Consider the following 27,391-nt stretch of genomic DNA (forward strand, 5'->3'; position numbering starts at 1 on the left):
GAGGGTCTTGGAGTTTCAGCCTGGAGGCTATGGGTGACCACTGAATAGTTTAATAGGAGAAGGACTTTATATTGGAGTGCGTGAAGAGAGCAGGGTAAGAACGGAAGCAGGGGATTATCACAGTAACTCAGGCATGAGGACCTAAAAGCTGCCACGACTCTTGTGGTGGTGGGAACTTGAGGCGACCCAATGGATTCAAGAGGTAATTTTGAGGCAGAAATGTGAAGTGGCTGGCTTGGGAGAGGAGCGGGGAGGAGGAAGTTTTTAAATGAGCAACTGAACTCTAAGGATTTATTTAGCAAGCAGTGGAAACGGAGCTAGTTCCCTGTCTGGTGCCCCGTTAGTCCCTGCCCCACAAGTAGTGTTAGTGCAGGTTGAGAGAGTAGGTGAGCACTATCTTTCTTGTTTCAGCTTTTCCCATTTCCACGCCATGAGGCCTTTTACCTTATTTCTTCCCCTTTGGGAGTGGGCTTTCTACTGCAGCTCTTCTTCCTCGAATAGAGCCTGAATGAAAGTCCAAGGTACAGTCCTAAGCCTAATCTTCTGTCCTGTATGTGGCAGCCTCAGTCCTCTGCCAAGACGGGCAGGCACACCTCTCCCCAGTGGGCCCCTGCCTTGTCCTCACAACCCAGGCTGTGATCTGTCCTAGCGAGGACAGATCTAGACAAAGGGAAGAGAAGCATGGACTAGTTTTCACCAGAATACCTCTCCTGCTACTCTTTTGGACCTTTTGTAGGAAGCTGGTGCCGTAGGTCCCATGACTCTGTTAATTAGATTGGTGGTCTCAGGTCTAGGACAGGATGTTAGCCCAGTGGTGTTTATCCAGAACCACTTTAGGCTTCACCCACTGGCTGTCAGGTATGGGGGTGGAGGAGTGTGAAGCAGCAAAGGACCATTAGGCCAAAATCTACCATTATAAAGGACAGTCATTTCCATGGCTTTCCACACATTAGCAGAATTACCAAACCCCAAAGGCTGCTATAAGATAATTTATTACAGACTAGCCTATAATCTCCTGTAACAATGGCACATATAATAATTAACAACAGCAAAGATGCTTGGTTTCTTGTTTCATGTAATGGCCAGTACATCTGTGGACAATGTTGAGTCCTCAGGAAGTCCAGGAGGCTGCTACAGAGGAAATCCAAGAACCATGTCACATCTCTCAACAAGTCTTGGGAAGTCCATCTGACTCTCTGAAACAGTTTGTCTCTGACCTCCCAGGAAGTGTGGAGGGCCCCTTCCATCCAGCCTGTACAGAGGGATCAGAGTCCAGGCTCCTTCTATAGGGTTGAATATCAGAGGGGAATAGCAAATGACCCCGATGAGAGAGAGAGAGAGACCAAAGGCTAGATTCTTTCTGCAAGGTGGAGGACGGCTAGAAGGCAGTGGCCACAGATGAGCAGGACTTTTTCTAGACTGGTTTCTACAATTTTTGGCTTTGTTCAGGGCCCACCCAAGAAGAAAATACTCCTGGATCCTTCAACTAGCCCTCAGGTAGATACATGTTAGAACAGCCTGTCACGTCCTGAAGCATCACTCCCCTGCCTAGAGGAGTGAGGCAGGGAGACTCCCAGGCAGGTGGCCCCTAGTGCCTGGGGTCCAAAGAAATATTCTTCTCAGGGCTTTGAAGCATCACGTGAACCTGATTCTACTCATGATACAATCTGGGGAAAGGGATTAGTACAGTTCATTTCTAGAAGGTATCTTGTTCAGTTTCAAAGCCTTGTTCTCACTGGAGCCACAGAAAATCAGTGGATTCTACTCAAGGGACAGTCTAAATTCTATTCTGTGTACTCCTGCCCTGGCCATACTCCAATCCAGACCACAGGGCTCAGCAACAGGCTCAACTGACTACCCAGCCAGCCAGGCACAAGTTCCACACCTTCTAAACTTGTTCTTCTAATAATTGGTATGTATGTGTCTAACTGGATAAGGTGTGGCATGGAGATGGGTAGAGGTGGGATGAGGAGTGGAGAGGTGTCTACCAAGAATGGCTGACACTCTCAGAAATGTTTGTCCTTCTCTCTTAATGGAAAATCTCTCCATGTGGTAACCCCACATCCCAGCCCCTAGTACCACAGTCCTGTTGGGCCAGGGCTTCATGACCCTTTCTGGGAAAAGCCATATTATCACCACCCCAAATTTTTCCTTAAATATCTTTAACTGAAGGGGTCAGCCTCTTGACTGCAAAGACCCTAAGCCGGTTACACAGCTAACTCCCACTGGCCCTGATTTGTGAAATTGCTGCTGCCTGATTGGCACAGGAGTCGAAGGTGTTCAGCTCCCCTCCTCCGTGGAACGAGACTCTGATTTGAGTTTCACAAATTCTCGGGCCACCTCGTCATTGCTCCTCTGAGACAAAATCCGGAGAATGGTCAGGCCTGTCTCATCCATATGGATCTTCCGGCCCAAGGGGCACCAGCAGGCACAGCTGCCCTTGGCTGTGACATCCCTCAGAGGCATCACAGCCAGTCCTAGCACGCGATCTTCCCGGGCAAAGCAGTAATCCTTCACGCATATCTGCAACTCATAGGACTCGGGCCCCTCTTCATTTCCCAGGAGGCTGTGAGCACAAGATAGAAGTTATGAGGCCAGGGTTGAGTCTTCAGCTGATTTCACCCTAGTCTGCCATCCCCCCGGGCCCTCCTCTACCCCCACCCCTCAAGTCTTAACCCCATCCCAGAGTCCTGTATGTCCCCCCCGTAACTTACAAGTGGAATGTCTCATTGTACTTGGGGGCCCAGTTGTTGCTTTTGGATTTGGTTGTGAACTTCCTCTTCTTATCACTTTGGTGTGGGCCAACCATAGTCACCTCCACGAAAGGCCGGAACATACCCGCTGTCTGCCACTTGAGGTCATTGGCAGCCACCACTGCCCAAACAAGGGAAACCTGTGAGGGATCCCACCAGGATTTCCCAGTTCTTGAACCCCAGGTGACCTTCCCCTTGGAGGAGGGCTGAGATGGAGGGCTGGGATGAGCAGCCCCTGCTTTTGAGTGATGAGTGAGGCCACTGGGCAAGGAAAGGGCAGACCTGTAAGTCCATCACTCACCTTTCACTGTGACCTTGTGCTCCCCAGTACCAGGGTGTGTAAACAAGTCCACCTGAATAGAGACTTCTCCCACAGGATCGTCCACACCAGACCCTGAGGGACAAATGGAGAGATGATTCCCCACTGGAGAACTCTAAGAGGTAAACCTGAGGGGTGAGGAGGTCACCACCCTATACCCAAAAGCAAGAAGCAATCACCACAGTAACCATGGGAAGTAAGCAATAGGAGAAGGGAAAGAAATGGGATAAAGAACAAGGCTGTGTCTTGTAACACAAGTTAAGCTGACAGCATCTTAGGCGCAACATTTTCCAAAAGTGCACTAAGACTCTCTCTCAAGGATCCCCAAAACTCTTATCTCCTAGGCTGAAGGACTTTTAACTGAAAGACGTTGGGGTAGGGCAGTGCCATCACCTTGTATCGGTGTCTGGGAATTATGTTGACCTGGTGGTGTCTCTTAATGGAAAAATGTGGGTCCTCTCTAGCCAAAAGCAGCAACCTCCCACCTATGCCCAGGATTCCTAGAGGTCCCTGCTTGGGAGGCTGCTGTGCTCTGAAAGACTTCATCCCCCTCAAACCTGGGCCCCTCTATAGAATGAACTCCCCAGTTCCAATCTCTGAAAAGAGCCAATCTACAGGCTCCCCTTAGCAGACACCCCACCCTATTTTAAGAAAACACCTGGCCAGGTGCAGTGGCTCACACCTGTAATCCCAGGACTTTGGGAGGCTGAGGTGGGGGGATCACGAGGTCAGGAGATTGAGACCATCCTGGCTAACATGGTGAAACCCCGTCTCTACTAAAAATACAAAAAAATTAGCTGGCAGTGGTGGCAGGCGCCTGTAGTCCCAGCTACTAGGGAGGCTGAGGCAGAAGAATGGTGTGAACCTGGGAGGCGGAGCTTGCAGTGGGCAGAGATCGCTCCACTGGACTCCAGCCTGGGCGACAGAGCGAGACTCCGTCTCAAAAAAAAAAAAGAAAAAAAGAAAACACCACCACAATCTTACACCCCAGAGAAAATCCTTCTTTGTCCTGAGGTGGAGGGGTGGGAGAATGCTGAGAATACGACAGAGATCAACAACAGAACCCCTTCCTGGGCTATATGAAGGCATTACCCATCTCTAAGACTTGAGATAGAGCTCCTAAACTTTGACAGCTTGTTCCCCCACCCCCAGCACAAGTTGCTCATTCTAGCTCCCAGGGGTCAGTGTTAGCCCATGTTAGATCCATATCTGCACGGTGTACAACATACCCTTTTCCGGACGAATGTCCTCATTAGCAGTAAATCTAATACCTTTCCCATCATGCACTGAATGAGGACAGGCAAGTCAGAGGTAGTAGCAGCAGCAGAACAGAGAAAGAAGAATCCGTTAGCAGTCTAAGGAGTTAACAGCCATTCAAAGCAGCTCTACACATATTCTGAGGGAGCACAGAGGTGGGGCAGAGTGGAGAAAGAAGTGAAAGAGCTGCAGTCAGTGTGTGAATGCTCCAAATTAGACTTCATGGGTCAGAGACCAACCAAATCATGGGCAGAAACAGTAGAAAAATACAGAGAGGAGGTATCTGAGACGAGCAGGACAAGAGACAGGCTGTAGGCTTTAATTTCCTAGACCCTTAAATGATAAAGCAACGGGTAGAAAATGCACACACATACACATGGATTCTTCCCGCAGTTGCCAACCCTGCTCTCATCATATGTGTGCTCATTCCAGGCTCTCCTCATCTTTTATCAAGCTTAAAGCTCAATGCTTCTAAAAAGCCTTTCTGGATTAACTCAGATCTTCCTTGACGGTGTATGCCTGAACATGTACCCAGCTCTGTAAAAGTTCTCCCTGTCCACTTAAGTGAGACTCACAGCTCTTCTTTTGCTCTCTATTCTTCCCTCCCTGGATTGGAAATGAGAACAGATGGGGAATAGAGCAGTACTTTCGGTCCCTTCCATTTTCTCACTTTCCATCACCAGTCTACCTGCTTAGAGCCCTCTCCCCTCTAGGTCAGCCCTGTGCCCCAGATTCACACACAGCTCAGTAATGCCTAAGCGCCAACTTCCCCCACCAGGTTCACTCCCCCAGGCAGCCTGCTCAGGTTTCCTTGGAACAAGCAGTAACAAATGTGCCTGAGGTGCCTCCTGGGAGGGCTCTGCTCCAGCGTCAGAATTTCAACCTGAGCTACATCTATGCAGATGTGTTTTGTTTTGGACAGGCCATGCTGGAGGTAGGGAGGGGTTCTGAGGACTGAAAGTCACTGGGAGAAAACCGGCTTCCTGGGTCCCCTGTGCATAAACAGCACCCCTGAGACTGGAGCCTCAGCTGTGCACAGGGCCCCAGGATCCACGCCCTCCCTTCAGCAGCTGCCATGGTTTGCCTCTCTTCCTTGTCTCCCTATCCATGCTGCAGAGTCTGGAAAGTCTTTTGCCTTCTCTCCCCAGGACAACTCCCAGCAAAGCTCCCCACACTATGAGCCTTCACATTTCTCATGGCTTCCATTCATTCTCAAGGCTTCCTCACAGATTTTTCCTTCTTGCCGCTTACCAGTCAGGGTATATTCCTTGAGTTTAATAAACATGCATGGGCCAGGCAATGTCTGGGAAAAGAAATCTTAGACATATTTCCCAGGCCTCTGTGATTCTCCTGCCTGGTAATGGGTATGGGGTGGAGGTAAGTACTGAGGTCCCATCAAGCAATAGAGATCTGAATTTGAAGGGCTCTCTGAAGAAGTAACTGGATCTGCTCCCAAGGGCATGAAGATACAGACTCCCTAGGGGAAGATGTGTATCAGAGAGGAGAGGTGGATACCCAAAGCCCTCAGGGCCTTACCTTGGGTGGTCTGCGAGCGCACAAAGGTCTTGATGAGAGTGTCAGTAGTCTGTGTGTACAGAGACAGGGCATAGCGTAGAGACTGCAGATCTGGGCTCTTCTCCAGGAAGGTTTTCTTCAGCCCATTGCCTCCTGCATGGAAGTATTGCTGCAAGATAAAAGAGCACCTGTGACTGCTTCATCCCCTTACAGAAAGCAGCTCCCCAACATTGTCCTCAGAGAAGCAAGAAGAGGACTGTGAGAATAGGCTGTTCAGGAACACCCACAGAACCAGAGCATAGGCTCTTGGATGAGTATTATTTGGGTATTTGGCAGGATTAGTAGGGGATGGCCACATTCCTGGAGGTACGGCAGTGTTTGAAGGATGGGTCTTTCTGGACAGGCACAGAAATGGAATAGAAACACTTCAGGCACGGAGAAGAACCAAAAGTGCTCTTTTACCCATCTGAACCTTAGAGAACTTGAGACCTATGACATACCTCTCCCAGGTGCCTTGAAGCACAGTTCATATGTTCCTGCCTTATATCACCTTACCAATGATGAGCATCTTGAATTTAGGAACCATATCTGATTCTGTATCCTTGGCAGTACATAGTAACTCTCTTCTGGATGTGGAGTGTTAAGAATTGGAGGGACACCTGGTCTGGGAGAGTGGAATGCCAGGGCCAAGTGAGTGTGGTGGTTAAGACTGTCTGAAAAAGGGGGGGCCTCCACCTTGATGGTGTCCAGGGCGAGGTCAAGGACTGCACACTGCTTTGGAGTGAGATTCCGTGTTTCCTCTCGTACCATGTGATCCTGTTCAGAGAAATCAGCAGCATCAGGACAGCTCACGGCAGTCATGAAAGTCTTGCACCCACCTGCCAGCCCCCAGTGCATATTCATCTCCTCCTTTTCCTCTTCAGTCTCCAAAGCTCCAATTTCCTTCCCCGCAGCCACCCTCTCTCCATGACTTCAGAAGGACCACACCTGCCAGGAGGACCCCACACCCAGAGTACCTTGAGTTTGGAAAGATGGCTCAGCTCCTTGGCAGCAGTGAAGATCAGCTGGGTGCCCTGGGCAGAGAGGGAATCAGTCAAAAGCAGAGGACCCCAACTCCATCAGGAAGCAGGGAGTGAGGGGAAGGGAGACAGCAGGAGGAAGTGGAAGGAGGTGTCCTTACCGTCTGGTCAGTGAGTGGGGGCAGAACAATCATCCTCTCCATTGTGTTCATCACCACGCGCCAGAGCTCCTTCAGTACACGCTTCAGAACCGTCTTCTCACACACAGTGGCAAAGAGGGTGAGGCTGCAAGTCCAGGCAACAGGTGAGGCCAGGGTGAGAGTTTGAGAACCCCTCTCCCCAAGGGGCTCCCTTGCCCGATAGCATCTGCTTTGCTCATCCCCACAGGATAGTCCTGAATGCTGTACTCACTTGCCATCCAGGAAGTCCATGAGAGGCCGGAGTACGCTATCTGCATCCTGAGCCGCTGAGGCCCTGGCGTCTGGAGATGCATTCCCTGTGCCCCGAACCTGGCCCAGGATGTCGGCCATTTGTCGAACACACTCATCAATCCGTACCTGGAAACTACACATGTGCCCGCAGTGTAGCCTTTCCCTCCCCAAACACACGCTGTCCCTGGAGCGGCACCAGCTATTTGATCCCATTCCCATATGCTCATGGTGCATTTCCAGCAGGGACAGTCAGCAGGAGTACAGGGAAGATCCACACACCTGCAGCTATATGGAGAGGTGTGGGGCAAGGGCTCTGGGATTGGCTAGGGACCACATCTGGCTCTGAGGGCCTTGTATTGTGGGGTCACTGACCTGTTTCCAAACACCATGCTGAGCTCATCCAGAACCGTATTCAGTTTCACCTGCAGCTCCTTCAGACTGTCTGCAGCTTCAAGGTCCAGCTGTATTCACAGGAGGTAAGCCTGGCTAGGCTGCTTTTCTTACCCTCTTCTACCCTGCCACACCCCTACTACTTCCTTGCAGGGCTTACCCCAGTGCCTATTCCTCCCTCGCAGGGCCTTACCCGAATGCCTATCTCAGATTAAGCCAGCCCAGACCCCAAGCTAAATTCCTGGCCTACACCTAGTTAAGAGAGGGTGGAGTTCTATGGCCAAAGAGCTCAGGAATAAAGGGAAAATACAGTGACTCCCAAACCCTAAGACCTACCTCCTTGCCTCCCATGGCCTCAAACATTTTCTCCAGCTGGACCCTCAGTTGCTGCATGTTGTTCATCAGGATGCAGGGCTTTGGGGACAGATGTAGCTGTTGAGTCTTGGCTCCTTTCAGCATAGGACCCATTAGCCTAGGTTCCCTCCATCTCTCACAAAAGCCACAGGGACTTCACATATGACATAGGTTTCTCCCTCAGCACTAAGAGCTGGGGCCAGTTCAGATAATTCTCCTTGACTAAAAGCAAACGTTTTCATTTTTAAGCTGGGTGGTAGGTACTCAAGTATTAATGTATTATCCTTTATAACTCTCTGAATATCTAAAGTTTTTATATATATATTTAAAAAAAGACTAAGCAAAGGTCTAGCTTAGCAGAGGATAATGTACCAAATGAGACTCACAGGAACTCTGTCAAGTTCTTGTAATTTTGTGGCATGGATCTGAAGCAAAGCCATGGTGGGAATCAGGCATCAGGAGTGTCACCCCAACCCTCAATTCTGAGGACAGCTTCAAAAGCAAGGATTCAAATGTCTTCCACTCTCTTTCTGTAAGAGTCCCAGGGCCTGAACCTACCAGTTTCTCCTTTGTGCAATAGGCTGGGAAGTCCTTTGACAAGATGTCTGCATACTGCATCAGCACTTTCCCGATGGTCTGAGAAGAGGAGAAAGGAAAGAAAAGGAAAGGGAACTCTTAGCTCTTCTATGGGGATCTTGCCTGAGGTGGCACTTCTCATCACAGAACAATAACAACAGGGAGGTAAAGGGGGAATCTCACAGTACAGGAGAAAGCTCTCTCTCAACCACAGAACAGCACTAAGACAGAACCATCTGTCTGCCCCAGAAACCAGCAAAGGAGAATGGGGGTCACACGAGCTTTACCAGGAGGCCACAGTGGAGAGGTGCTGAGCTCAGGCCTGTGATGAGACTGTGAGTGTGGTGGTGGTAAGGGGGAGGGAGTAGGAAGAGTTATGGTCACCTTAGCAAACCTCCTCATGTAGTGGGCAAGGATGCTGGGGTCTGGGCATTCCAGCTTCCGGATGATCTCAAAGCTCTGATTGAGTTGTGTGAAGACATCCACCACAGAGCAGGAAAAGAGTGCATGCTCTGATGTCTGCTGGAACTAAGGAAGACCACACACAGGGTCACCATCCACAGCTGCTATCTTTTCCCAAGCTTGTAGAGTTTGAAAAGGCTCTGACCAGCAAGAGTGGCTAATGGCCCTCAACAGCCCTCCTGTGAACTCCACAGGGCAGGCATAGCCATCCTGGCCAAAGCCCAGGAACTTCTGCCAATAGCTAATTGCTGGGAGACCTGGCCTGAACCCGGTGCAGCCAAAGCCCCTGACTTACTCCATCCTTCTTATCTCGTTCCAGGGCCCCACGCAGGAATTCCAGGGATACATCCTCATTCTCATCCAGCCATTGTAGCACGAACTGTTCAAACCACCTGCAGCCACAGCAGGAGAACAGGGGCTTAGAACTAGCGGTGGGAATACGCCACTTCCTGACAGCTCCACCAGACTGGGATCCTCGGGATGGCAGGGCACAGTTTAACACTTTTCTTTGTCTACGGTGGTACCTGAACAGGCAGTCCCCGAGACTGGCTTGCTGAAATGAATTGGGGATACTAGCCCTGCCCACCCAGAGGGCTCCCTTCCCTCTGTAGTGCCCACATGATGACTCACGCTGGGTACTCAGGCACCTGCCCCTGGAGGACAGGCAGATCCCGCACGTATTCATTGTGGAGCCACTTCACCTTGAAGTGCAGGTTCATGTAGTCAGCACTTTTACACAGATGGGCTTTCTCATGCTCTAGTGGTAGGGAGAAAGGTTGGGTCAGGTCCCAGCAGTAGAGGCCATGGTTCCTGAGCCTTCCCAAGGCAGCAGATCTGGTCAGGCAGCTCCATCAGATGTCTTAGGACAAGGGTGACTCCCAACCTCCTTCTCACAGCCATCTCTCCCCACCAGTGTTCTGCTCAGCAACTCTCCACAAGCTTGGCCCAAATCTTCCTCTAGAAAGACTAAGCCAGACTCCCAGATAAAGCCTGCAGTCTTTTTGCTCTAGCGTTTGGAAGTGGTCTTTTTGTTCTAGCATCTGGCCTCTGGTGTAGAAGAGGAGAAAGGGCCATGGGTGCTGATGCTGATTAGTAGGGAGACTGCCCATGACTGTAGAGGACAATGGTTTTCCAGGGCCTTTCTGATCACAGTAGCTGAGTCATCCTTCAGACAGGCTTAAAGGCAGAGATGAGCAGGTGTACATGGCATGAATGGGTCAGTGACAACTACAGAGACAGGGAAAATCAAACTGGGCCCAAGTTGACAGAGCAGTTGGGCAGCCATGGTGTAATGGAATCTTGAGGCAAACTGAAGGGCTCCAGGGCAGAGCTGAGACATTGAAAAAATGAATTCTCAGGGAAGTATGCAAATATGAATAGTCAGTTTGGAAACTATGGAAACACAGCCAGATGAAAGGACATATCATGCTGCAGAAAATGGGGCACTTACTACGAATTTGAAAAGTCATCTTGCTGAATCTCCAGAGCCTTCTGGAAAATCCAAGACAAAGATAACTCACAATTTGCTCAGAGTCTGGAGCACTGGCCACACCCATAGGTTCTCTTCATCTACCCGCTTCATAGTTGAAGCACTAATTTGAATAATAAAAATCAATTCTATGCTGACACATCAACATAATGGTAAAAGCAAGCAAATGTGGGAGAGGACTAAGCAGCAGAGAAGAGAAGGCCACTGTCCTTGGGGACTTTGTTGCTCAACTTTGAGTTGCCATGGGTGATGCTCCTCCAAGTCAAGGCGGAACATCCAGGCTGGGGCAGCTGGCCCTTGTGAACTAGTGTAGCAGACACTGAAGGAGGAAATGGAAGCCCGGGATTCTGCCTCAAAGGGCTTCAAGTCCCAGGAATTTCATTCCCTGGCACTGCAGGCAGCACTGTCTCAACCTAAAGTTGCATTTGCAGTCTCTTCTATGAAGCAGTGAGCAGGAGAAGAGGGAAAAGGTGTAAGACTAGAGGCAAAAGGACAACTAAATGTTCTTACCACCCAGAAAGAGGACTTTTCGTATACGAATGACAGTGGTTGCTTGTGACAGAGCAGACACCAATGAGCAACAAAGAGAGTGAAAAAATCAGGGACATCAGGGAGACCCTCAGGGACATCAAAAGAGAGCCCCTCTCCTCCACCCCCATCCCCTGCTGTTCTGGAACCAGTCTAAGAACCTAGAAACATCAGGAGGGCCCTCCTCCTTCCTTTTCAAGCAGGGCTGCCCATCACTCCATAACTCCCTAACTCTTTCTTTTAGGGACCTTCAAGTTACTGTTTCTACATATAATTTTCACTTTCTCTGTCAATTTATTATCTGCACTCTGGCCCCTATCCCTAATTTCTGTATTAACTTCTCTGGTATAAAAACTAACTGACAAGTTCTGAAACACCGGTCACACTTTAAACTATTCTAACAAGTCCCATGGAGTCATGCTCCAGTAAAGTTGTTTGAGGTGGGGTAATCTGTCAGAAAGGCCAGTCCATAACCTCCTGCCCCTGACTTCCACCTAACTCCCTCCTTTCCTCCTGGAGAGCTCTTCCAACCTCATGATTTCAACTACCCAGTTTGCTGGTATCTCCCCCTAATCTCTCTTTGGTTCTGGTAACGTCTATATAAACTTCTTATTTTTTTTGAGATGGAGTCTCGCTCTGTCACCCAGGGTGGAGTGCAGTGGTGCTATCTCTGCTCACTGCAACCTCTGCCTCCTGGGTTCAAGCAATTCTCCTGCCTCAGGCTCCTGAGTAGCTGGGATTACAGACATGTGCCAGCACACCTGGCTAATTTTTGTATTTTTAGTAGAGTTGGGGTTTCACCATGTTGGCCAGGCTGGTAATGAACTCCTGAACTCAGGTGATCCACCCGCCTCAGGCCCATAAAGTGCTGGGATTACAGGCGTGAGCCCCCACGCCTGGCCTATATAAGCTTTGGATGGAACATTTCATCATACCTAGATTTAACTTGCCCCTGTCTCTCACTATCTTAAAATCTCCAGCTGAAGTGGAACAGAGTACACCAACTAATCTTACCCTCTTGTTCAATGCTGAGCATCATCCTCAAATCTTCCTTCTACCTCTTTATTCATACCCAGTTAAATCGCCAGCCCCTGATTTCACCTCCAAATGTCTCTGGAATCTATCCATTCCTTCTAGCCACGCTATTACCTGCCTAGGTCTCATTACCCCCATCTGTAACCTGGATTACTATAATAGCCTCCAGACTGGTCATTCTGCCTCCCAATCCACTCTCCACACTGTAGACAGAGCGACTGGCCTTTCTACATAATAATCTGATCATGTCAATCCCTTGCTTGACATATGTCAGTGGCTCCCAGCTACCTCAAGATAGAGTCCAAAAGTCAGCTGGGTGCATTGGCTCACACCTGTAATCCCAGCACTTTGGGAGGCTGAGGGGGGTGGATCACTTGAGGCTAGGGTTCAAGACCAGACTGGCCAACATGGTGAAACCCCGTCTCTACTAAAAATACAAAAATTAGCTGGGTGTGGTGGCACATGCTTGTAATCCCAGCTACTCGAGTGGCTGAGGCATGAGAATCGCTTGAATCCAGGAGGCGGAGGTTGCAGTGAGCCAAAATCAGCCCACTACACTCTAGCCTGGGTGACACAGAGAGACTCAAAAAAAAAAAAAAAAAAAAAAAAGAGAGAGAGAGTCCAAAAGCCTATGCATGGCTTACAACCTCCTTCACGATCTGACTCCGTCACACCTCTCCATCTTCAGGTCTTACTTATCTCTTCCCCTACCCTCTGAAGTGCTAGTCACACTGAACTGCTGCTTCCAGTTCTCCAAGCATGCCAGCTCTCTCTAGACCCCAGGTCTTGGACATGCTGTAGCCTCTGCGTGAAATGTTCTGTGTCTCCCTTTCTTGTCACTACCACCCTCCTGGCTAAATCTTATTACCCTTCAGGTTTCGGCTTGTACATCACCTCCTCCAGGAAGCCTTCCCAGGTCCTCAGAGTCTGGGTTACATGGTTCTCCTGTGTGCTCTCAGCACCCTATACTTACTCCTCTTGTGGCATTATAACTTTGTGTTGTAACTGCCAATTTATACGACTGTTTTCTAGACTGCTCTGTGAGTTTCTTAAGGGATGGTGCTATGCCTTATTCATCTCATTGGGTTCCAATAACCAGCACAGAGCCAGGCACAGAGAAAATATTCAATAAACATTTGGTGAATGGAGTGGGGATTTACTGCAAAGTGGCAAGAAGGAACTTTTGTTTCATATTTTAATTGGGAGAGTTGTTACACAGTTGGGCTTATTTGTCAAAACTCATTAAATTGTATTCTTAAAGTGGTCTTATTGTATTGTCTATAAATGATACCTTAATAATGTTGACTTACAAAATATTTGGTGACGGACAGCATTTTCTTTTCTTTTTTTTTAATGTTTCACCCTTTATTTTATTTTATTTTATTTTTTATTATACTTTAAGTTTTAGGGTACATGTGCACAATGTGCAGGTTAGTTACATATGTATACACGTGCCATGCTGGTGCGCTGCACCCACTAACTTGTCACCTAGCATTAGGTATATCTCCCAATGCTATCCCTCCCCCCTCCCCCTACCCCACCACAGTCCCCAGAGTGTGATATTCCCCTTCCTGTGTCCATGTGATCTCATTGTTCAATTCCCACCTATGAGTGAGAATATGCGGTGTTTGGTTTAGTCAGAGTCAATGCCACTCTCCTATCATCCAGGCCCCCAAAACTCCTCCCCTTCTCTTGCCCTCCATATTCTGACAATCACGAAGTCCTGTTCTGGCTTCCTTCCAATGTCTATCAAAGCCCATTCTCCTCTCTCCACTTCTCGTCTCTAATCCCAGCACCCTCTATCCCTAAATTATTACAACAGCTCTTCATTATCTGCGTTCTCTGATTCTAGTCTCTCCCTATTCTAGCTGCCCTCATCTCCCACTGAGGTAGATCTTATTAAAATACTGCTGGGTTCACATTGCATCTATGCTCAAGAGCCTGCAATGGTTTCTTATTGTTCTTAAGAACTAAGATTTAGTCAGTGCTGAGTAAGTGCCAGGCAGTATGCTAAATACATCTCAGTACTTCATCAGTTCAAAGAAACAGATGCTATCATCACTCCCATTTTACAGATGAGAAAATGGGAGCTCATAAAAATTAAGTAGTTTGGACCAAATTCACAGTGCTACATAGGCGGTGAAATTGAGGTATGAAATCAGGCCAACATTAATTCTTTCTCTTAAAGTAGAAGTTTTCAATCCTTTTGTGTTTGTTTTAAACATTAGCAGAACTCCCCTTTCAAAAGAAATCTCAGCTAGAATTCCATGTAAGATTGATAAATGCAGGGCTGGCTGAGCTGTCATCATGCAAGAGGCCTGGAGCCTAGCCTCTGGGTTTCCCCTTCAACTTAGCTCCTAAGATACTTCTGTTTGAAAACCTCTGCCCCACCTCACACTACTTCTCTTGTGGAGTTGATTCACTTTTCATAGGTGTTTTCTCTTTTCCCCCAAACCCACTGGAGCCAGAGTTCTTCAAGAACTGAGACTGTACTCCCCATCAGGCTCACTAAGTGGCATCTGGAGGGAGAGACCAATGACCTCCTCCCTGGCCTGACAGCAGGCAGCCCTGCTCTGGGCTTGTGTTACAGAATGTACGCGTGTAGTCTGTGGCTGGCTCAAATGTAACACAGATCTTCAAGGTTTCTTTCAATCTCAAGACTCACTGATTCTAAACCTCACACATTCAAGCATCTGAGGGTGGCTCATCTGCCCTGCCATCCCACCCAAATAACAGATCCAGACTCTGCTTTGTCCTTGCCCAGATGGCTCCTCCTCCTCCTAGATGGGCTTTCACAGACTGAGTAGAGAGACTACCACACATAAAATGGCAGGAAACGCTGCTAAATAGGTGAGTACAGATGGGTACAGATAGGAAGGTCTGATACAGGTATGGAATGATATCTTTGTGGACCAAGGTAGGAAATGAATAAAAGAACAAGCTGAATGAGTAAGATGAATAATAATTTGCCTGTGGCCCTGCTCTATAGGAGAAGTGAGGGAAGAAGTATCTTCCTGGCATTGTCATACTAATCCAGAGCAGCTTGCAAGAAAAGCCAGGCCAGAGAGTCCCCAACATAAGAAAACAATTACATCTATCTGTGTATTTAAGGTTCTCTGATTCTTTAAAACTGAAGGTTCCCAAGACCATTCTCCAGGAAGTAGGCCACCTAAGAACACCCACCATGGGAGAATTTCATCTCTGGGCTGGGAAGGTCTTGAACAGGCAGTTGCTCCAAAGCTGGAAGGAGGAACCTACATCCACACAGCCATTTTCATATGTCCTTTGGCTGCAACTTTGCCCACCCAAGGTCTCCTGGGGCCTACATCCCACTAGGCCTAGAATTCCTTTAGTTTCTCACTATACCACTCACCCAGAACTTGTAGTTGTCTAGAAGAGGAAAGGGACAGTGAACGAGGAGCTTGGGCTAGGAGCCTGGCAGCCCACTGATTTGAACAGATCCTTACCCTCCAATGCATATTTCATGTCTTGGGCAAACAAATGCCACATCACTTCTGCGCTGACTTTTCCCACATTCAACTCCTGAGGAAACCTGGATGACAGAAGAAACCACAGTCAGAGAATAACGCAAGAGCCATTTGATTTGATTCATTTCAAGGCTAAAGTGCCTAGTTCTTGGAAGTCATATTGGAGAGAGGAGATGCTTAGGGAACAGGGCTAGGTCCAATCTGGAGAAAAGGGGCCCAGGGGCCAGGGGCCAGTGGCAGGACAAGTGAGGGCAGAAGGGATCCCCGTAGGCAAGACGGGCCTGGGGGCAGAAGATGCCCAGAAGGCAGGGAATTGAGAGGTAGAGACTCTCCAGGCAGAGGCTGGAAAGCAGGCGCAGGCTAAATAAGCTGGAGGAGAAAGGGCAAGTGGGGGTGGGCTATAAGAGGGCCCACTTCATTCACAGTGGACAGACACATACACACATGGTCTCTGGATCCCCTGGGGCTCCTATGGCATTCCCAGTCCCAGAAGTCTCTCACTCCAGGGAGGCTGGCTCAGTCTGGCCAGGGACCCCCATTATGTTTCCACACCTGTCTCCAGAAACAGTTACCCAGACAGATACAAGGGACAGAGGGACAGATGGATGGACAGGAAGAAGAGGTGGCACTGCAAACATACAGAGACAGGAAAGAAAGAGGTTGTTAGACAGATGGACAGACCAACCACCAACAGACAGGGCCAAAGAGGGTGATACTCACTGGTTCAGAACAGGTGTGTAGGAATTCTTATCTTCCTCTATGATTGACACGATGAGTGTGATGAGCTTGGGCCAGAAATCCAGGTTCCGAATGCTGGGCCCTTGTTCCTCTGGAGGTAGCTCCTGCTTCTTGATCCAGAGGACACAGTGAGAGAGAGGGAGAAAGAGTCAGAGTAGAATGTAGAGGATGTCTCCAACGATCCTCTTTCTCTTCCCCTCCCTATACCTCTTCCTCTAGAATCAGGGACCTTTCCTCTCCTAGAGCCTGTCTTCCACAAGACTATCCCTGTTCTGTAAGAGTGACTATTGTGAGATCCCTGAACACAGGGAGCCTATCGCTGAGAAGTTCTCTCTGATAAACTTGGTCAGTCCAAGAGACATAAGGATGCCCATCCTCCTTCCTTCTCTCAGTTGCTATGGGCAGAGTAACTCGCTGGCTAAAGGAAACAGCCCCTCCAGCCTTACTAAATAGGTCTACTTCTATGCGGCCCCTACAGGCAGGCAGCCCTCCTCTTCTGGTGGTATTCGTCTACTGACAGCACACTACGACCACACACATACACATCTCAGCTCTGAGAAGCTCTTTCAACTTCTGCAGGAGCTACTGAACAGATCTGGTGCGCATTTCAGCCTTTCAGTGGAGTAGGACTTCCCTTGATTCCCTGAAGTTATTAGGGGGAAGAACTGCATCTAGGAAGCTATCTGCCTAGCTAGATAAGATAGGGCCTTACTTGGGAAGAGGCAAGGGAATACAATGGTGACTTTCAGGTAAAGAGAAATCACTCTATATTCACAGCCCAGAAAAGTGAAGTAGGAGTCACCACAGGGAGGCTGGAACACACATTATCTCCCACTAAGTCAAAGGTGAAGGTGGAGCTGCCCAGAAGGACAGGAACAGGGCCTTTATGTGGGATGTCATATGTCACTGGAAAGCTTCCACAGTCCTTAATAAGCCTTCATTATCAAGAAGTTCCTAGAAACCAGGACAGAATCTTTAATATAACTTAAATACATCTCTTCCTTTTATTTTTCTGTCACTGTCCTGGCTCAGGCTCTTATCATTCAAGGATTTCTGAACTGGTCTTTGATCTTCAATCCAATCCCTCCTCCTTGCAGCTATCGTGATCTTTCTACAAAGAAAATCTCAATGTGTTACTCCTCTGCTTAAAGCCCTTCAACGGCGTTCAATACAGTTTAAATTCCTTAGTTTACATCTTCCAGAATATGACTCTCAACCTCATACCTTACAACTCTTTTTGTTCCAGCTATTACCACACCACCACCACTTATTTACTGCTTATTATGTGCCACACACTCTGCTAAGACCTTTACACACATTATCCTATCTAATCCTCACAACAACTCCATTTAGCAGAAATTATTATCACCTTCATTTACAGATGAGGAGAGTGAAGGGCAGCAAGGTTACATGACTTGTCCAAAGTCATGCAGTTTTAAAGAGCAGAACTAAGATTTGATCCCAGATAGCTGAATCCCACAGCCGGATGCCATAAGTACCCTAAATTGCTATACTTCTTTATCTTATTTTTATTTTGTCTTTTTTTTTTGAGACGGAGTCTCACTCTGTCGCCCAGGCTGGAGTGCAGCAGCGCGATCTCAGCTCACTGCAACCTCTGCCTCCTGGGTTCAAGCAATTCTCCTGCCTCAACTTCCCAAGTAGCTGGGATTCCAAGCACCCACCATCATGCCTGCCTAATTTTTGTATTTTTAGTAGAGACAGGGTTTCACCATATTGGCCAGGCTAGTTTCAAACTCCTGACCTCAAGTGATCCACCCGCCCCGGCTTCCCAAAGTGTTAGGATTACAGGCTTGAGCCACTGCGCCCGGCCTGCTTACATTTCTTTAAATTAACAAGCTCATACATAATTCTGTGCCTCCAAGCATTCTATTCTCTCTGTGGTATGCCCCTTCCCTCCAGCTCCTTTCTTTAGTTAATTCCTACTCCTTCCTCAAAATTCAGATTGAACTTTGCCTCTTCTGAGAGATTTTCCTGACATCCCTGGTCTGGGCTCCCACAGCACCCTCTGTGAACCTTTGGTGTAGATGTATCAGAAAACTACAACTACAATAAAACATAGTAACAACAAAATAACAACAACAAAAAAACAATAAATGTAGTAATTTGCCCTGACCTCCACTAAACAATGAGATCCCCAAAGGCTGAAATGTCTCTTACTCAACTTTATGTCTCTAACGCTCTGTTAAGTGAATGAATGGATGAATAAACCAATGACTGAAGGTCAACAGATGGAAATTTTAAAACACATCAAGAGTTTATGCCAGTGTAAATATGGAATAAGGAAAAAATGAAATTGAGAGAAAGTAAAAAGCAGATACCAAAATACAAAGGCTAAAGAGTATCCCTGAATAGTTTATGAGAACAGTGTCTTTCCTCGACCAGAGACTTCATAGACAGATGACAGAGGAGCCTAGAATGTATCAAGTAAAACAAAGGCCTCAGGAAAACCTCCCATGGATTTCAGAATCAATAGGAGGCTTTACAAACCTTAAAAGGAAGAAGCCTTAAATACATGGCTGGCACAGAAAGTACACTTGGGAATGAGAAGAGGCAGTAGGAACAAGATCTTAGTCTTTATGAGGGTGTTCCTAGGAAGCTTTACAAATTGGATGTAGTTACTTAAAGATAAATGTCCAAGACATTTAGGTTGTCCTGCCATCATTGGTTGTCCAAATCCCACTGCCTTTTAAGGTCTATCTCAAATGTTCCTTGTTTTATGTAGCTTTTCCTGGTATCTGATCAAGAGTGCGAAAAGACTCTTCCTCCTTGGAATTCCTTTAATCTTATCCCTTTTTCAAGGCCCTTCAAACAGACTCTTTTGATTAGAGTTATATATATGTTTATGAGACTGCAAACTTACTGAAGGAGCACTGTGCTCTCCTCAGTCCTGGCCTAGAACAAACATTCAATATTTGTTGGACTGAAGGGAATCCACTCTGCAAATGTATGGTCAGCAAGAAACTCCTAAGATTGGAACTGTAATTGAGTAATTGGAGCTAGAAGTAAGTTCTGGCTTTGAAATAAGTTGGGAGCATGGATCGGGGATACTATTAGAAGGATCTGGGAAAATGTACTAAGTCACCAGGTACTGACTTAGGGTGCCAGGCTAAAACAGGTGAAGTAGCTCAGCCTCACAGAAGGATAGGGTCAGTCTTGATAGCCAGTGGATGAATACAACCCAGAAGAACCACACATTTCAGACAGAAGTAATTAGAGGGAAAAGTAAAGCTTCCAGGAGCCAGCAGCTCAGAGACCACTTCAGATCTCAGAGGAAGGAAGCCCAGAACTTGCGACAAGAGTCCGCAAGAGTCAGAATAAAGTTAAACTTGAGGGAGAAAAAAAGACTCTGGGATGGACTGAGAATTCCCCTACTCAACCCCTGAACTGTGCATGAATTTAGGTTTACTTTCTTCAACATCATTATTGTTGCCATTTCTGTTCAATTCAGGTATGTCTCATCTTGCCCAGGGGTCTCTTTCCATCCACATATCTCACATGGTCCACATGGTTCATACTCCACAACTCACTCACCCTTGAGAACATCAAGTACTTTGTCCTGAGTGCTTTTCCACCACCATCATGAAGGAAAACTGAGGCTCCAAAGAGCCACTGACAGCTGGCCCCACCTGATCCTGAACCTCTTACCAGCTGGTACTGGCGGCTGTATAAGTCGTGGCAGTTGTTGAAGATATATTCATATGTGGAGTTCAAACAGGCCTTCACACAATCCTTTACCACCTGGCTGGCTCTTGGAGGGCTTTGCAGTTCTTGTACCTGCCAATTAAAAGAAGAAATATGGGCCCAAGGACCTGCTCACCTGGGTGGGATATTCTCCTAGCGCTACCCCAAACCTACTCTAGATTCTTTCATCCCTGTCTGGGTCCCTAGACTTTTCCCTGTGATGAAATTGCCAGGATAGTTGACAGGGAAAACTTCCACCCCATCCTCATGGATCCATAGTCTATGTGCTCTCTCAGAAGTAACCCAGGGAACAGGTACACAGAAATGTAAGCTTAGAGGTGATGAATCCTGTAGCCTCAGACTCTGCCCAATGATTCTCATTCTTCATGTTCCTGTAGCCAGGTCTCCAGCCCAGCACCACCCAAGCCCCAGTCCATTTCTTACCTTCATTCTGAAGAAAGTAATGCTGGTCAGCAAATCCACTGTGGATTTTAAGTCCTGAAGCCGTTCAGGACTCCCAGCAGGGAAATTATTCTGTTGCAAATCAAGCAAATGTAAGAAAGGAACAGAGGACTATGAAAACCTTCCCTGCCAAAAGTGATGATATCAAAAGCTTCCCTAATTGTTACCTACTGGGTTTTTCTCTAGTTGAGCTGGCCAAAAACACTGTAAAGTTACAGGTCTCCTTCTCTTTTTTCTATTGATGCAAACAGGCTCTTGCCAAAAGCAGGGGTTAATACTCCCCACCCTAGAAAGTGACACATCCTCCTCCAGCCCTACTTCCCATGCAATGTATAAGCACTTGTACAAAGGAACACACAGGCACACACAAACTTACACACATGCTTTTTTCTTGGATGAAGATTCTTACACACCAACAGTGAGTTCTTCGAAAGTTACAATCTAACTGTATATCCTGGAATATAAGTGGAGCCACACTACAGACCAAACTGAGGTCCAGGACCTGTACTTTTTGTACAATAGAACCCAGCTCTTCTACTGTTCTGCAGCCAGCAGATGGCAGATCTCTGACCAGAACTGCTTTTGGAGTGAGTTCCTTAGGAATTGCCAGCCATCCTTACTTCATTCACTTTGGCACGAGTCTTAGGAGGGAGCTGCTTTGAAGAGCTGAAGGGAGATGCTGAGCCTGTCTTCACATTAGTGGTCAGTTTTTAAACCTTCAAATGGCTACTTATATGCCAAATATAAGATATACAGTCGGCTGTCCATTATTTGTGCAAATGGAGGGCACTTGAGTGCAGACAATTAAAACCTCATTTCTTTTTGACTTTAAGGTTGTTTTTATACTTACTTTTTAATGTGCATATATTGCCTGTTCTGAAAATTCACACACTTTAAAGCAAGTAATGAAGCCATTTCTAAGATCTAACATAGGAGGAACTAAGAAACTGCCCATTTCCTTATCCTGTCCCGTCCCAGTAACCATCCTCCTACTATACCTATTTCCTCCCTTTATACTAGGAATGGACATGCTCTCTGATACAGATTACTTGCAAAAGCCAAGCTATTCTCTGTCCCCTAGCCAGATTCTCACACCTCCGCTGGAAAACGAGGAGAGTATGGAAAAATGCAAAAAAGAAATGTAATTAGGTATCTAATTTTTTAAAAGGGTACTCCTGGAAGAGATTATCCTCAGGAAACTCCCTAATGAGAATGTCACCAGAGAGTTTAGTAGAGTGTTAAGAATGAGGTTGGAAAGACAACTGTCTATAAAAACTAACCATACCTGCTGCTATTTATACACCACATGGTCCCTGGAGTTAAAAGAACCACAGGTGTCAGTAGCATTGGCCATTTGGGTGGATGTGATGACACAGACCAGTTTTCCCTGGCCTCAATCTTTATAGCCAAGATTGGCCTACAGTCTCTCTGGGACTGTGCTTGATATCTATTATCCTGCCCACAGCCATGTCTTCACTCACCCTGTATGTAGAGAGGTCGATCCTCAGTGAGTTGTGTAGCTGGTCCAGCAGTTTTACAAATCTCTCTTTCTGAGGGTGAGAAACAAATAAAGGGGAAGAAAAAGAGAACCTGTGTCTGAGTCCCCTAAACTATAACAGAAACAGAACCACCCCTGGATGAGTAGAAAGAGTCGGGAGGCATTGGGTTGGAGACACATCCCTGCCCATGGGAAGGACAACAAACAGTGTAACGGAAAAAATGAGATAGAAAGTCCCTGTTCTATCTCTTTGCAGCTCTGTCCCAATCTGGGAAATCTCACACTGACAAGGAAAAAGCCAAGTCCCTGGGGGGAGAAATGGCTCCTTCTATACGAGAGTCAATAGGGCATGACCAGTGCATCTCTATACCTTTGGGACTGTAACTTATCTTAGTTAGATAAGAAGAAACTCCAAACACATTCTCTCTTGAGTCTGAGGTCTCCTGACTTATCTCGGGGTAGTGCATAACAGTTATACAGCCACAGCCTAGCAGTGATGATAGGAGGGAGAAACTGATGCATTTGAAAGATAACAGGACAGGCAGGAAGGGGTCTCTCTTTAAACCACATTCCACACACATTTCCCATAGTGTATACTTTTTAAATGTTAAAATATCTAACATATACTATTTTAATAGCTGATTTTCATAGAAAAAGTATAATTAAACGTGGAATCATATGCCTGCAGGATGTTGGCATCCCACTCCTAGAACTCATATATTGATTACATGAGTAGATGTTGATTAAGTCAATACATAATGAGATAAGGCAAAATGGAACAAATATTTGACTGGCTTAATAAGTTACACATCTACAGAAAGGCTCTATCAACAAAAAAAATTCATTAGTACAAAAAAGTCAGATTTCATAGACTCAGTGAATTGGGGTGATATCAGTAACTTTATGCCCAAAATGGTAATTTTTGTGTTGGGTCAGAATTATTTTATCTAGCTTATACTGAATTAATGTCAGGTGACATTCTGAGTAATGACTCAACTTCTCAGGTACCTTACCCCAGGAAGGGCACACCCTGGATAGGGAAAACAGTCTGGACACTAGAAAAGGAACAGGTTCAAGTGCACACTGGCATCATTGCTTAGACATCAGTCTCATATCAACTCAAGTAATATGAATCCGTCACAGACTGAACAAGATTTTAAAAAATCCATTTGTGGACCTGCAAGACTGAAGAATATGGAAGACTATCGTAATTCAACCAAGTTGTTGGCCCAGAGGGGTTCTGGCCAAGCCCAGGTGGTACCACCCCCAACCACCTTCTCTTCTTTATCTGTGTGTGAGGAGAGGCTATTAGTATAGTCCGCATACCCATAAGGAAACAGGAAACAAGGTTCATCTATCAAAATGGTAGCTATCTGAATTTTAAGCACATCAAGTAACTCTATAGGACCAGCCAAGAAAAATCAAACTTGGCTGGGCACGGTGGCTCAAGCCTGTAATCCCAGCCCTTTGGGAGGCCGAGGTGAGTGGATCACCTGAGGTCAGGAGTTCCAGACCAGCCTGGCCAACATGGCAAAACCCCCATCTCTACTAAAAGCACAAAAATTATCCGGGCGTGGTGGCGGGTGCCTGTAATCCCAGCTACTCAGGAGGCTGAGAAAGGAGAATCGCTTGAACCCAGGAGGTGGAAGTTGCAGTGAGCCGAGACCGCGCCACTGTACTCCAGCCTGGGCAACAGAGTGAGACTCTGTCTCAAAAAAAAAAAAAAAAAAAAAATCAAACTTTATTAATTGGTAACAAATGCAGACATATGTGTTTACATGATACTTACCCCAAAGTTGGAGGCTGCAAAGCGATCAGATGCAGAGACATTGGTAGAGGCAGTTGTGTGGGCATAGTAGGCATTGATGTTGGCCAGTAAGGTGCTCATCACTGCTGGCACACCAGGACACATGTACTTGGATGATAAACATGCAAAGTGCCTGAAAAACACAGCACCCTCAGCCTCAAAGACTCTTCAGGGCTTGCAGCAAAAGCCAAGCAGGAACTCTAAAAGTTTATGGGATAAATGAAGCACAGCCAGGGCAATTGCTGCCCTCTCTTGCCTAGGGCTACTTTCTGCACACAGCTCTAGGGGCAGCCTCACTGACAGAAAGGCTACCCTGCTTCTCATAGCAATCTGGAATTCCCATTCAAGGAGTCCTGGTCAACTCCATACACAGCTGCTTTCCCTGCAGTTTAGTGTTCTCTTTGAACCCCCAGGCCAGTCTAGGCCAGACCAGTTGTCACAAACACATGTACACGAGCACACATACCCTGTCTGCTCAGGCCTGTGATGTCTAGGCAGGTTGTCCTTGCATACTCTCACATGCCTCTTTCCCTGCAGAGTTCCCTCAACTCTGAGGCAGACAGAAATACCTTTTCCGTGAGTTACAACATTCTTTTTCTACATATACCCTTCTTGTCTTGGGGCATAGACCCATCTCACCCAGCTCAGAGAGGAAAGTAAAGGAATCACTGCATGCTACCTCACTAAGGACCTGCCCACCATGTCAGTGTGCCTTAATTAGCCACCCCAGTGATTAGTAGCCACTTCCTGGTGCCCCAGCAGAGACTCACGTCATGGCCTGATATATGGACTCAATGCCATAACGCATGGCAAATTCATCCACAATTTCTTGGGCTGTCTCATCAAAGTACACCTTCCAGGCATCGTCTCCTCGAGCTTCAGGGATGCGGACTCCTCCACTGCCCTGAATGTCTGTGAGGTAATGGAAAAGATTCTGCAGGAGACAGAGCAGAGAAAGGGAATGGGTTAAACACATATGAAAAACAAAAACAAACTTGGTGGTAAAGCCCAGAAGAATGTGCACAAGGTTCCACAGAAATTCTGTCCTTCCAGTCATTGCTCAGTTCCTCCTGTGGCCCCAGTAGGCTGTTCTCACATTAGTGGAAGAGAATGCAGTCTGAGTTCAGTCACTTGGACTCTCCAGGGTAGCAGAGTGAATCAAGGATAAAATTTAAAATGGGCCTCAGATTCCAACCACCTAGCAATCCTACTTATGGCCAAAGGCCTTGCCCAGCACTGCTTTCTGATCCCCCACCTACCAAGGGCTGGCTCACCTCATGGAGACACGTATACTGCACGTGGTATGGGGCTACCTTCTCCTCCCCCTTGATCTCCACACTGATTTGTAGTCGGATAGCCCCTGAGACGGCTGATTTGTCTGTCCTCTTCTCTAGGAAGGAAAGAAGACTGGAGATTGACACCAATGCAACTAGACAGCATAGATAGTTCCATTCTGGCTTAACCCAAGGAAGAGAAGGGGCCAACCCAAGGAAAAGAAGGGGCCAACCCAAGGACTCACCAAATAGGGTGAATCACTCCAGTGACCACATATTCCACAAGTACCCTTGAACTAGCTGGGTAGGAGAACAGGAGTGTGGAGGGGGGACAAAAGCACTAGTATGAAGATTAAAGGGCCTTCTGAAACCTAGAGAACGTTCAGCCAGAGTGATTCACAGCCACTGTCACTCCTCTGTCCCCCATCCCTCCCCACAGTCAGTTCTTTGCAGGTGAGACAGGCTCTGTATAGAGGTATGCTTTGGGGACAGATGGTGGTTTTGGTAGAAGGACTATTCCCAGGTCCCCTTCATGCTCTCCCTTCCAAGCAACTTTCTCGGGTCCAGTTTCCTCACCCAAGTTGTACCAGACGTCCATCTCGCCACTTAGGGTCCGAACCTCAATGATGGTTTGGCCAAGGAAATCATCAGACTCTCGCTTTAGGCGTTGCTTTACTCTTGACTTGATGTCATCATCCTCATCCCATACACGCACCTTAATGCGGTCAGAGGAGTTGTGGCACTCACTGTGAGAGAATTAGGCAGGCTCTGTTAGGGGCAGACCCAGTAGCGCCAAATCCTGTTACTTCCTATTCCCTCCCAAAAGCTCCGACAGCTGCACTTGAGGCCCTGAAAGAGGAGAAGTCAGAGGACAGCAGTACAAAAGTTCCAAGAAAGTTGGGCTATCCTAGCAAATGACTCTTCATTCCTCGGCCTGGGTGGCTCTATCTACCACTGTACAGTTCTTATTGTCCTAGAACAAAGGGCAAGGGGTGGAGGGAAGAGTAATTCAGGTCAATTCTGACTTCCTATACAGCTAGCTGTATCAGCAACACCAAGAGGAAAATTGCTAGACATGCCACGGAGCTCCAGGAAGCAACTGCTAGCTCCATCCTCAGAGCCCAAGACATGAAGTCAGTAAAGGTGCTAGACATGTCCATGGTAGGCCCATATGGTTATAACTGGTTGGCTTTCTATCTAACTCTCTCATCTGCCTAACTATGTGCTTGGTGAACTTCTATATTAGCCTATCATATCCCATTGAATTGTCATCTCCTCTATCGGGTTTGCTTTGGAGAAAGGAGTTTTCCCAGGTCTTGTCTCAAGCTCTCCTCTCCAACAGTTGCTTTCTGGGATCTGTTGTTTCACCCAAAAGTTGTAACTGGCAAAATTTGCTCTTCCTTTCCCTATGTTCTTATGTTATCTTTCCACATTCCATTAAAATATTACAGTATAACCACTGCTCTGTGAGAAGATAATAGACAAATCAACAAGGAGCTTCTTGAAGCCAGGGATTGTTCTACTCATTTTTGGACACACTATATTATGTATAGTGTCTTGTACAGAATATGAGCTTAATAAACTGTTTACTAAAAGTGGGCAAAAATGACCAAGAGCTAGTTCATTTTAAATTAGTCATAAGAAGAATTCAAGCAGGAACTATTCAGATTCTCAAACAGGTGTTTCTCCTGGTAGCTATTAATATTATCTCTGGATTAGAGATGAATTTTACTATATCCTAATCCCTTTTTTTTTTCTTTTCTTTTTTTAGACGGGGTCTCACTCTGTCACCAGGCTGGAGTACAGTGGCATGATCTTGGTGCACTGCAACGTGTGCCTCCCAGGTTCAGCGGATTCTCTTCCCTCAGCCTCCCGAGTAAGCTGGGACTACAGGCACCTGCCACCATGCCTGGCTTATTTTTGTATTCTTAATAGAGATGGGGTTTTGCCATGTTGGCCAGTCTGGTCTGGAACTCCTGACCTCAGGTGATCTGCCTGCCTCGGCCTCCCAAAGTGCTGGGATTACAGGTGTGAGCCACCACGCTGGCCTTAATCCCTTTCTACATGAATCTTCTGAGGAGCCAACAGAAGGAGGCCTCTACATAGCCAGCCTGCTTGGCTGATTCAAATCCAAAATCCTGACCCTAGGCCTTATTAGGGATCGACAAAGCATGTGGATTCTCAGACATTAGTTTGCCATTTTTCAATAACCATCCTTTACTGTCATAAGAAATAGTTTGTAAGAAAGTGAGATAATAAAAAAATGAGTGAGGGTAGAAACTGAGGCAGGAAGA

The 27,391-nt window shown here is 47.0% G+C and overlaps 1 protein-coding gene across 10 annotated transcripts in view; it reads right to left on the reverse strand.

The window, feature by feature from the left end:
- Positions 1 to 976: 976 nt before the first annotated feature.
- The window catches only part of UNC13B (unc-13 homolog B), a 243,450-nt gene continuing 217,035 nt past the window's right edge, over positions 977 to 27,391 (reverse strand). For 4 of the 10 annotated variants that reach the window (XM_016960802.4, XM_063788632.1, XM_063788630.1 and 1 more), the window contains 23 exons: positions 25,674 to 25,843; positions 25,098 to 25,213; positions 24,594 to 24,757; positions 23,806 to 23,956; positions 22,000 to 22,068; positions 20,501 to 20,590; positions 20,021 to 20,149; positions 16,337 to 16,464; positions 15,596 to 15,681; positions 9,707 to 9,833; positions 9,372 to 9,468; positions 8,999 to 9,142; positions 8,597 to 8,674; positions 8,021 to 8,098; positions 7,667 to 7,755; positions 7,275 to 7,427; positions 7,025 to 7,148; positions 6,861 to 6,917; positions 6,580 to 6,660; positions 5,866 to 6,013; positions 3,055 to 3,147; positions 2,715 to 2,874; positions 977 to 2,566 (listed from right to left, as the gene is read on the reverse strand). In XM_016960802.4, coding sequence (XP_016816291.1) covers positions 2,281 to 2,566; positions 2,715 to 2,874; positions 3,055 to 3,147; positions 5,866 to 6,013; positions 6,580 to 6,660; positions 6,861 to 6,917; positions 7,025 to 7,148; positions 7,275 to 7,427; positions 7,667 to 7,755; positions 8,021 to 8,098; positions 8,597 to 8,674; positions 8,999 to 9,142; positions 9,372 to 9,468; positions 9,707 to 9,833; positions 15,596 to 15,681; positions 16,337 to 16,464; positions 20,021 to 20,149; positions 20,501 to 20,590; positions 22,000 to 22,068; positions 23,806 to 23,956; positions 24,594 to 24,757; positions 25,098 to 25,213; positions 25,674 to 25,843 — 2,818 coding nt within the window. In that variant the 3' untranslated portion in view covers positions 977 to 2,280. Of the gene's footprint in view, positions 2,567 to 2,714; positions 2,875 to 3,054; positions 3,148 to 4,301; positions 4,359 to 5,865; positions 6,014 to 6,579; positions 6,661 to 6,860; positions 6,918 to 7,024; positions 7,149 to 7,274; positions 7,428 to 7,666; positions 7,756 to 8,020; positions 8,099 to 8,596; positions 8,675 to 8,998; positions 9,143 to 9,371; positions 9,469 to 9,706; positions 9,834 to 15,595; positions 15,682 to 16,336; positions 16,465 to 20,020; positions 20,150 to 20,500; positions 20,591 to 21,999; positions 22,069 to 23,805; positions 23,957 to 24,593; positions 24,758 to 25,097; positions 25,214 to 25,673; positions 25,844 to 27,391 lie in introns of all 10 variants that reach the window. The other 6 variants (XM_054658820.2, XM_054658819.2, XM_016960801.4 and 3 more) reach the window with 3 other exon arrangements.

Source organism: Pan troglodytes, chromosome 11 (genome assembly GCF_028858775.2).
Source record: "Pan troglodytes isolate AG18354 chromosome 11, NHGRI_mPanTro3-v2.0_pri, whole genome shotgun sequence".
Lineage (NCBI taxonomy): Eukaryota > Metazoa > Chordata > Mammalia > Primates > Hominidae > Pan > Pan troglodytes.